The sequence below is a fragment of the Nothoprocta perdicaria genome, unplaced genomic scaffold (genome assembly GCF_003342845.1).
Source record: "Nothoprocta perdicaria isolate Ctin4 unplaced genomic scaffold, notPer1 scaffold_8, whole genome shotgun sequence".
Taxonomy (NCBI): Eukaryota; Metazoa; Chordata; class Aves; order Tinamiformes; family Tinamidae; genus Nothoprocta; species Nothoprocta perdicaria.
The window spans coordinates 8937736-8948838 of NW_020456087.1; the positions used below are offsets into that span (position 1 = coordinate 8937736).

Below are 11103 nucleotides of genomic sequence, written 5' to 3' on the forward strand. Positions count from 1 at the left end.
ATCCCCAGCTCCTGGTTTCTGAGAGCATGCAACGTGGCCCACAGAGGCAGGACGAGCCCATTTGCACCTTGGAGCAGCTTCAGGAAACATGGAACCTGCCTGAGACGGTAACAGGAACCCAAAGCTTTCTGCAGAAGTGCCTCCATCAAGTGGGAATAAAGGATCAATAAAAATAAAAAAAAAAAAAAAAAAANAAAAAAAAAAAAAAAAAGAAACAAGCTTCTGCCAGAAGAAACATACAGTACAGGCGACCACAGCGCATCCCCGCTACCGGCCTAAGGGCAGCACAAAGAGCTAACACGCTGCAGAAGGTACAGAGCTAGACACAAGTTTAGAAATGGTGTGATAGAGTCCAGGAACACGGGACCAGCTACAGGCTTGTGGAAAAAAAATACAGATGGGTTTCTTTGAGAGCATCCATCACAATTCCGACTGTGCTTGTGTTCCAAAGAAAATCCTTGGCATCTCTGTAGCTGCTGAGGAGTGGGGTGGCAGCTGCTGTCTGCAGCATGSTGTAAAGCATGTAGGAGCTCTTTCAAGTAAAGGAAGTTTGTCCATCACCCACTTACTTTGCCCAAAAACAGTCCAGCTCAAAGGAAGAGGGGAGAAGATTCCTGAGGAAGATGTCATCGGCTGAGGCTGCCGCGGGGCTGGAAACGTCCTCGCCAGGTAACGCCACAGGAGGCGGCTGCACCAGGGAGCAGCACCAAGGGACACCTCGCACGGGGCAGAGCTCGGGCCCCGCCACCGTCTCCCCTCGCTGCGCCGAGGCGGCACGGCGTGGTGGCACGGSCAGCACGGGAGCTGCAACTGTGCTGGCCGCCCCGGCCATCCCTAGCGTGAGGAAAATGGTCCCACGCTCTTCACCCCAACGAGGCTGGGACTTCACAGAAAGGAGCCCACGCTCAAAAACTGAGAGCACAGCCACTGCTGCAGTGAACTGTCAGAGCGCAACTGTGGCAGCTCTCGAGCTGACAGCCTCCCAGCACCTCGGTGCCCAACAGGGAAGGAATTCACCAGGCTAAAAAAATCCCCCTGAGCAATCTCAGCTGGCTGCTTTTTGGCACCATAATGGCTTGTTGTTTCTGTACAGAGGTGATACACATAGCCCAAGAATAGCTAAGATGCTGCCTTCATAAAGAGATTTTCTAGATGTAGAATGCTTCCCCAAATTCCTAGTCAATTCAGCTAGGCTGTATTAAAAAAGAACACACAGTCATCTTAAATCTGCACTGTGCAGCAGTCTGCCTAGAAGAGCTCAACAGCRGAAGAAAAACGGACCAAAGAGGAGGATGCAGTTTTTTATCTAACATTGTGTTAAATTAGCTCAGAGATGCCAGCTTGAGACCCCATTCTGGAAAAAARAAATGTACCTGTGTAATCCAGGAAAAATTTATGTTGCCAATATGGCAGCAGCAACGCAGGTTTCTCATGCTTGTCAGCTACCAACAGCTCTTTGGCTTCTGGGGCTGCTGAAAACCTAAAGCTCTCCTTGGACTTTGCATTACCAAACCCTTCAAGATTCCCAGACTCCCCTTCCCTTTATATCCTTGGGAAGGCCTGACCAGACTGCCAGCAATAACACGCCCCGATCAAAAGCTTACTTCTCATTCTGGTTTGTCCACGCTGCTCCCCACAGGCCAAGCCACAGTGGGAAGCACTACCCGGGCAGGATTCACTGTGGGTGAAGTTCTAGTGAGCACTTTGTGCCTCAAAGCCAGCAGCACTGAATGGAACAGCRAGAAAGGAGCGTGTGAGAAAGAGAAGGGAGGAGGACTGAGAGGAGAGGAAGCCAGTTGCTCTCCAGGCACCAACATCCCTCTGGAACTGCCTGAAATGCAGTAGAAAAGAGAAGGCTACCGCATGACAGAGGTAGAAGCCGAGACCCTGTGGGATGCCAGGGCGGAGGTACCATGTTCTGCCCAGAACCATTACCCCGTGTGCACTTCTGCACCAAGACAAGCCCAGCACACGCTGTAGCTGCTCACAGACCTACCACTGTTACTACATACCCTGAAGGTGAACGTGGGACAGGCTTGGGTGCTCAGCACTGAGGGATCGCATGCGTGCCCATCCCCTCTCTCCTGAGGAAGGGAAAGGAAGGCAGGGCATGGGACAGCTTCCTGTGCAACGTCATAACTTCGCTGTCAGAAACATTCAGTGGAGGAGAAATTCTTCTTCCAGTTCATTGCAGAGGCTCATGGCCAGCTGCTGCTGGAGAAGGGTGCTGCTGCGGCCAGACCCTGGTGGAGGTAGTACAGAATCACTGTCAGGGCCAGCACTTGTGCTCTCACGAGACTGTTGTCCCCTCTGGGTTACTTCCTCCAGGAGGTGCTGACCATTTTGGACCTCTGGCAGAGGCAACAGAAAGCAACATCCAGAGCAAGATGCAGGAAAACCAGAAACCCAGGTGCTGAAAGGAAGGACAGCTCTGTACCTCTCATGAGCCACTGAGTGAGGTGAGCTCTTGGGGAGCATCACAGGGGCACCTGAGCCAAAGCATGGAAAATTACTAAGGCTTCTCACAAGCCAGGTTTCCAGCAGCCCTCCAAGCTGCTCTTCCCCCTTCCTCCCAGACAGCCAGAATAAAGGCAGCTCAGCAGATCTTCTGCACCTCAGTGCGACTTCTGCTCATGGGCTTCATCTTCTCATGATAGGAAGAGTGTTCAAGGTGCAGGGAAATCCAGTGCAATACCTTCCTGATGGATGCACCGCAGTGCTCTTCCTGTTCCACACTGAACCAAAAGGAGAATGAGGGAAAGGAAAAAAAATGAGCTCTTGGTGACATACTGTGGATAGGGAAAGGCCACATGATATCTTCTGGATGACAGATTCCTTTACATGGAGTCTGTGCTCCACCTCCATTGCCCATGCGAAGGGAAAGAGAAGTAGCAGCAGATTGAACCTGGGCCTGGCCATGGGGAGCCAGGAGGCTGGGTAGACTCCTGGAAAGGGGAAATTCACAGCATGCCAAAGCCCTCACAACCCTCGCTGATGGCCAGCTGCAGCATCTTATGCACTTCTTCATAGGAGTTGTAAGTTGGGAGGCACAACTGGTTAAAACTGCAAGACAGAAAAGAAAAATTCCGTATAGACTAGATCTGTTAAACCATCCCCATCAGCTGCTTGCAAAACAGGCTGACAAGAGACACACACACACACACACACACTACATTTTACACACTTCTAACTCACCACAAACAGCTCGTGGTGGCTTCCCACAGCAGAAGGCAGAGAGCTCCTCCAGCCCGGGGTACTTACCAGGTGTGGGCTGTCGGCAGCGTGCTGTGGGTGGGCGCCGCGATGATCTGGAAGGATGGACAGAGCGCAGCAAAGCCTCCCGGGGGCAGCTGGGAGGAACCAGTTGTGAACTGCAGGAGCCTGGCCAGCTCCTCCTGCGTGAAACTGGAGACCACAGTCCAAAACCACCTCATGACCTGCTCAAAAACATGAAAGGCAAAGCCAGGTCAGATCAACAAACTTGTTCTCCAACCTGTTTTCATCTCAGGTAATTTCCATTATGTTTCTCAATGAATCTGACTACAGTCCCAGGTGCCCCCCCTTCTAATCCCATGCCACTGTGAAAAGCGGGGATGGGAACAATCACAGGGTAAAAATTTAGGCTACTACCTTAGCAGTGTCTACCACAGTACTTAACTCCCAGTACTCCATCTCAGTTGGGGTTGCRTTCATCATCTTAAAGCATCCTTTAGAGATAAGCATATCGCCCAGCATATCAACATATTGGTATAGTAGCATAACTTCCACCAACTCCTCTCAATTGCCCTCTGAACTATTCTTAATGAGAGTTTTGTTGTCTTGTCTTAAACAGAACACTGCTGTAGTAAGGCTGATTGCTGCAAGCAGCAGGAGGCAACYCTTTCACTTACCTTCTCACGAAAATGCCAAGATCCTCCTACCACTACAGCATGCGCCTTGAAGTCGCAGACACTGATGTCCCCAGTGCCACACATAAGCAACTGAAAGGCAAGGGACTGCAGTAAGAAGGTCAGAACCCCGTGAAACACAGAGACAGCTACTGTTAAGCTAACAAATGTTTAAAGTGGTTAAAGAAGGAACAATCTGGCTTTATTCCCAATCCAACGAGCTCTTTAGTTCTCAGCGAGGACAGTAAGCACAGGCAGGGATGCTAAGGAAGGCAGCAATTACCTCTAGCTCATTCTCATCGAAGATAGCGAGGAGGTTCTCAGGAACCAGCTCATTGAGACCTGGCAGAGAGGAGGAGAAGAGATGAGGGTGCTGGAGCACGAGCCCCCAGCAGGGAAAGGCGAGAGGAGCGGGGTGCCCGGCACGTTACCTTTCAGGAAGTGCTCCACTTCCTCTCTAACCTGGTTAGCCAGCCTGTACTGCGCGAGCAGGTTCAGATACAAGATTTTATTTTCGTTGCTTACAGGCACCTGAGCCCCTCCGGCCACAAGTTCAACCACCTGAAAGGAGGATATTACTTGGCATGAGCAGGAAAAGTAGTATCTCCCAAACAAACTCCCTACTGGAATGGACCCTCCTTGCTACTGTACGGAATAAGCTCCCTCTTGTGGGCCACAGGTGGAAGGRGTTCCCGGGCAGGAGAGGTTACACTCTCCCAGTTGCAGAACATCTCCCTCACCTTCTCCAGCTGTCCTGTTTTGCTGTACTTCTCTTCAGCAAAGACCAGATCCATCTCACTCACGTCGTTGTTCAGTATGAAACAGACCTTGGATTTATAGAATTCTGGGTCATCTGTTTCAAAATACTGAGAAAAAAAAGGCAAGGGTGTATGGGGCAGAAAGAAAAAAAATAAATTAATGACCATGGCTAACCAGGATTCTGGATCTGTTTCTACTACAGCGGCATTTGGCCTCTCCCCACAACCCAAGAGGGGCTCTCACAGGGTGAGGAACCTTCACCTTGTAGTGCATGCGCAGCCCGATGATCTGGGCCAGGAAGGAGCGGGTGAACCGGGCTCGCACCAGCTGCTTGTAGGCACCGCCCAGGGACGACTCGTAGAGACACTTGCCCACCAGGCGCCCGGCAAACTCGTAGACTTTCAGCCGTAAATGCGGGGGACGCCCCGGGTTCGGATGAACCTGCGGAAAGGAATTAAAATATCCAGGTACCAGGCAAGGCTGGCACAGCGGCACGTAGAGCATCAGCTCAAGGTGCTACATTTCTCACACTGCCCAAGGAGCTCTGGAGTGGTATTTTCAGAGCCAAACAGCAGAAAGGGAATGCTTGAGCCTGCCTAGGAAGAATAGAAAAATTGCTTCACACGCACAGGCCAGAACTTGTGAGGGAAGAAATGTATTAGAAAAGATTCAGGCCCTAACAAAGACCCTGATGCCACCTTCCTTACTCAGAAGTCCAACCTGCTGGCTAACTGGCTGCCCTGTTCAGGCAGCTAATGCTCTGGCGTTTCAGGAGGGTAAGATGATCCTACAAAGCTTTGAGAAAGACACCTGGAGGATCGGGAAGACCTGCTAAAGCAGGGGCAAGGTTGCAAACTTCCCAATGAATTTTCCAGTTGGCCAGTGCATGCCAACACACCCCGTTTTGCCCAACCAGCACAGGAAACTGCAGACTCACCAGGGCCTGGTTGTTATCACTAAAACGGGTGAAGAGTTGGTTGGTGGTATCAAACAACGCCTTACAGATGAGCTCAAACCACTCTCTGCGTGGACCTCCCCAGTCCAGAGCTACAAGGTAAAGCAAGCATGGTCATACATGGGTCACAACTAGGGCTCAGTATTCTCCAGTCCTTGCCTAGATCAGCACTACTTAAATCAGTATTTGCTTTTTATTTAAGGAGTTTGCTTCCCCTGAAGGAATGCAAACACTGCAGCCAGCCCCTTTGCCAGGACTGGGCACCCTTCTGCCAAGTCTCTTGGCACTTCAAGGAAATATCATCCTGGCACAGCTCAGCTGTGGTTCAGATCCAACAACAACCAGACGTGAGCAGCCCCAATCTTGGCCAGGGATATCAGAAAAACAAACTCTTAGGCAAAGAACTATTGTTTCCGTTTCAATTCCAAAAATTCTTCCTACTGTTAAGCTATCTGTAAAGTAAACAGGCAGAAACATTTGCCTAATTCATTTTCCTCTAAGTACCTTTGTGTCACATTCTTGCCACCAGCAGGATATTTTATTCTCTCACATGATCTATGGTTTCATGCTCAGATTCTAAAAACAAGGCTGAGTTAGCCTTGTTTTTGTGCAGTTCCTATGAGCCTAACTTGTGTAGCTACGCTCCTAAAATAAGTGTCACTACACAAAGAATTTGCCAAACCTCCCTCTTCACAATATTCACCCTCTCTTTAGCAAGTAGCACCCTTAACCACCAGTTACAGGTGGTTTGGGGGAGAACCAGRTAGACACCAAGGCAGAATGGCTTTGTAGCAAAATAAACAGCATGTAGACTCAAGAACTCTAGGTTCTGCTTTCAAATATAGCACTGATTGATTTCTCTTTCCTGGGCCTCAGGTCTTCACATAAGGTGAGACAGAATAACACCAGACGGATAATTTATTGGCATTTATTAGCACGTGAGAGAAAATGACAAGGCTGGAAGCCACAGTGGACTGAGGTACCACTCACTGAGGTACCACTGAGGTACCACCACAAAAAGCAACAATTTCAGGCTATCAGACAACTCCACCATCCTTTTTTCTCCCTTCCCAAACATACTCCCAAGAAATGTTAACTCACCTTCTTCATCCTGAAAAATCACTTCAAAGTTTTTGCTCCAGTCAGAAACGGAAAAATTCCGCGTTGCTTTGAGAGACTTCAAAAAAAGAAAAAAAAGTAGCAACAGTTATTACTGCTTGGCACCCAGGAACTAGCATGAAAACCTGCACATGTGGTTGGACAATTTAAGCAAMACAAATCTGAATTAGGAAATCCTAGAGTCCAAGTTTTACTTCTCTAAAGCCACCAAAGCCAATTTCTCATTTTCTATTAAAAGAAATAGAAAACACGATTCACATAAAAACAGTTTATCTTAAAAAACCAGCATGTGGTTTAACAACAGCTCAGATGTATCCCTCTCAAAGTTACAGTGCAATACTGTTTACAGTATTAAAATGCCTGTGGTAGGAGCAATTTTTGTAAAGCAGTATCAAATCACAAGGCAGATTTGAAAAAGGAAATGCTCTTTCAGAGAACATCAGAAAATAACCTGATTCACCCAGTTCATACTTAAAGCAAGTCACGATGAAAAACAAAACAACAAAGAAAAAAAAATCCAAACCAAAGCTATTTCTGTCCTGATTCTGGATTCCAGTTAAAGAAAAAAGCAAAAGCAACACAGAATTCCTAAAGAAAACAGTTAGCTTTGACTAGCTGATCTTCAGATAAATTGGAACATCACGCTAGTCACTCCTTCATGCTAAACACCCTAGTCACATTCATTGCATCTATCAATCTTGTAAACTAATGCTTACATTTATTAATTTAGCACTCAATTTATTTCATCTTACCATGGTTTAACACCAGTGCTAACGACAGTGCATCAATTTCCAAAATGCCAAGAAAAACAAGTCACGGAAATACTGTCACATGTGAAGTCATTTTGTAACAAGCTATTAACTGAAACAAAATCTTGTAAACAGTGTAATTTTGTACGTGCAGGAAATATTCCAGAATACAGATTTACTAAGTGTAAATCAAGGAAAATCCTAGCCAGTCTCCAGTCTCTTCTGCCTCCCCCAGAAATGTTCTTTTCCATCTTTATAACAATTCTATTATGAGACATGTGGAAACAATAACTCAGGACATTGCCTGTTCTGTGCATGCAGTATTTAGAACATCAAATGAGAGCTGTATTATGAGTGTCTTTTTCTTAAGTTTGGTTTAGGAAACATGTCAGCTCAGGTCAGCTCCAGGGAAGACAACTCCAAAGCCCTACAGAGTTATTTTATTATGGCACAGATGGGCTTGTCGCAATGGTTCAGTGCAAGAGTTTAGTGCACAGAGCTTAGTATTATAGAATATGAGAGTTCAACTCAGCTTTGTAGTGAAGAGAGTAGAGAGAAACTTGAGAACTCTAGGTTCCAATCCCAAACTTAGTCCTGAGAGATAAAGTCTCTCTCTGGGCCTCATGTCCCCATGTAAAGTGGGGACAGGAACTTCTCTAGCCAGAGAATTTCTACTTGTATAGGTTATGCAAGCATGTAGCACAGGCACCTCTCTGAGATTCCTTTACTCTCTGAAGCGTTGCACAAACAACGTGAAAGAGCCAAAGCTTCCTAATTACTTACAGACAGACCTGATCTTACTATCTGTAGAAAACAAACAGAGCATCCCACAGGTAAGGGCAGCGCCAGGCCTGAGCACAGAAGCGCTACCTTGGGACTTTTTTTCCTCTTCTTCCTGTTTCAAGGCTGCCTCGAAACAAAATGAGACACTCTCAGCACAGCCACCTTAGCCCGGGTCAGTCTGGATTTCTTAGGCACGGCACAGAAAAGGAAGGGAAGCAGCCCTGGCCTGGGGTGACGCGAGCCCTGCACTCACCGACTCCAGCAGGCAGTGGCGGCTGACCTTGAGCGTGACCTTCGAGTGAGGCCTCTTCATGTGCACCTGGCGCAGCTCCCGCTGGAAGAAGTTCACCTTGTCCTGGAAGGTCTCCGAGCCTCCTGAGAACAGGGACGGTCGGGGTGAGGCCTCAGYTGCCCACACCCCAAATGTCTAGGGGGGCATTTCTAAGGCTAACTGCACAGCTCAGCGTTATCATGCAAGCATGAGGTGGTTGCAGCAGGTTTGGAGACAGAACCCTCAAGGCAGCTGTGGTGAGTTTTGCAGACATTCAGCTGCTCACGGGCTGCTTTCAAAGTTAGCAACAGCAAAGTCAGGCCAAAAAGGAATCGCTACCATTATGAAATGCATTCACTGAAAGTGCCCTCAGGAGTAAAACATGAACTGCAAGAATTAGAGTTCTCAGAGAWCATTCAGCGCTGACAATCTTCATTCATAAGGGAAAAGAACACTTGAGTGCTAAGATCCTGATTACTGCACCCAGCTCCCAGCCTCTTTACCTATGTTTTTATGCAGAGAGCGAATGAAAGTGGCTGCCAAGATGTTCCTTTCCTTGCAGCTGAGCTCCACAGGGGGCTGGATCCCATCATCCACCACCAGTGTCAGAAGCTTGTGCACAGGGTCAGGACCAAGGTATGAGAACTAGCAGCAAAAAGATGCGAGAAAGGGAAAATCCATCATGCAAAAGGCACAGCATGTTCAGTAGACAGAGCAACACCACCTGAGCTCTCAGACTTCCTCTGCCCACCCATGCAATGCAGTTAACAGTAACACTGCTTTAAGCACGTGAACCCCAGCTGGCAGGCTGCCTCCAACACTGCTCCTAGGCTGGGGTCTTCAGAGGGGACAGTCACAGCAGGGATACGGGGAAAACAGAAGAAATGCGAAAGGAATCAAGATTTATACCTAAGATTGGCGGGAAAAAAAAAAATGACAAGAAGGGGTGACACAGCCCATTCCTTCTCATACATCTTAGCAGAATTTAGGCACTAAGAGGGAATTCCAGAGTCTGGATCATACACAGCAGCAAGTCACTTAGTGAGTATAAACCCTAAAGAGGAGACTTATTCACAAGGACCACCAGTCCACAACAGGGCAGGAGCAATGGTAGCTGTACACAGACTCACCTTCGTGCCAGGACACACTCTAAAGGTGAAAAGACGCCAAGGAATTATCTTCAAATAGAACTCTTTCACTGAGAATTGCTGAATAATCACAGGAAAAAGAAAATGTTGAAGGTCACRTATACAGATTTCAAGTATTTCCCTGAAATAAACCCACTAAACAGACCCTCCCCTTCCAACCCCRGGGCAAGTTTCTGCTAATTTGTGTGGCATATTCCTCTGGCATGATACATAAAAACCTTGAAAGGGAGCAACAGTGTATACAGAGCCCTAAACAACTTCTCAGTAAGATTTACTGCACACATTTGTGATGCAGGTGGGATACCAGTGTTATAGACAATACAGCAGTAAGCCATGGTGATCAGTAAAACACTTCTAGTCCCACTGGAGGGTAGACTAACCACACTTGAGAAGCTGGATTCAGAACAAGATTTTAATGCATTAGCAAAAGGCTCTGGAAAAAGATTAAAAAAAAATCACCCTTCACCTATCAGATCTATTGCTATTACTTCCTGATTTTCAGAACAATTATTTCAAGCAATTTTTAAAAAACACCTGCAATCGCTAAATATGGAAGATTTGTGGAAATGTTGGTGTTCACGGTATTTCGGCCAGAACAGACACCTACCAACTGTGGAACTGCTGTTTCCCAGCAGCCTTCTAAGACCAGATTTAAGCATCCTTAAACAAAACAGAACATCATTTTCTGCACAAGCCTGTTATATCTGCAATGCTGGGAAGTACGATCAGCAGAATTTCCACAGAGAGTAAGCAAATATGAACAGCAGAATCTTAAGGAACTAATAGCACAGCAGCATTCTGCCTGTCACACTCTCTTCAGCCAAATCTGAAGCATCTAAATCTGGGTTAGACAAAGCAAACAAGGAAGCTGTACATTTGCAGTGTATTTGGACACGTCCAAGGGTGATAACTTAGTGCTCCTTACCTTGGGTGACACGTAGCAGTAGACTTTTTTAGGTTTCTTCACTTTCTCGGGAGTTTGGCTGTCAGAGGGAGAATCTTCATCCTCATCCTCAGTGGCGGTTGAAGGGCGGCGCTGGGAGGAGCTCAGGTGCGTGGGCGGGAGGTGCCACTGCGTGTTGGTGTAACTGGAGGCATTGTAAAGGTAGGCTTCAAAGTAGATGCTGACCCCCGAGGTGGACACGTTGCGTTCCACGATGTTCTTCTCATTCTCTGTAGGAAAGGGACACTGAAAAGTCCTGTGCAGCCAACTTAATTCAAAAGCAAGGACCAAAAAACAAAGAAACTACAGACAATGACTAAATTAGATTTTAAAAACCCTATCTAWCCAAAAGAAAACATGGTCAAATGAATCTCTAAAGAGAGCACAGAAGTACGAATGCAAAGATTTCAAGACACTAGTTTCTCTGTCCTGGCTTCAGAAAATAGATGGCTCAAGGAGAGAAAAGAAAAAAAAAAGGGGGGGGGGGGG

The 11103-nt window shown here is 47.2% G+C and overlaps 1 protein-coding gene across 2 annotated transcripts in view; it reads right to left on the reverse strand.

Moving 5' to 3' along the window:
- Window positions 1–220: 220 nt before the first annotated feature.
- AREL1 (apoptosis resistant E3 ubiquitin protein ligase 1) overlaps window positions 221–11103 on the reverse strand; it is an 18703-nt gene continuing 7820 nt past the window's right edge. For both annotated transcript variants that reach the window (XM_026051775.1, XM_026051774.1), the window contains exons 8-20: window positions 10597–10844; window positions 9654–9731; window positions 9027–9168; window positions 8506–8627; window positions 6703–6778; window positions 5584–5693; window positions 4908–5087; window positions 4628–4753; window positions 4319–4448; window positions 4171–4229; window positions 3891–3980; window positions 3262–3437; window positions 221–3063 (exon numbers count right to left, since the gene is read on the reverse strand). In XM_026051775.1, coding sequence (XP_025907560.1) covers window positions 2961–3063; window positions 3262–3437; window positions 3891–3980; window positions 4171–4229; window positions 4319–4448; window positions 4628–4753; window positions 4908–5087; window positions 5584–5693; window positions 6703–6778; window positions 8506–8627; window positions 9027–9168; window positions 9654–9731; window positions 10597–10844 — 1640 coding nt within the window. In that variant the 3' untranslated portion in view covers window positions 221–2960. The remainder of the gene's footprint in view (window positions 3064–3261; window positions 3438–3890; window positions 3981–4170; window positions 4230–4318; window positions 4449–4627; window positions 4754–4907; window positions 5088–5583; window positions 5694–6702; window positions 6779–8505; window positions 8628–9026; window positions 9169–9653; window positions 9732–10596; window positions 10845–11103) is intronic.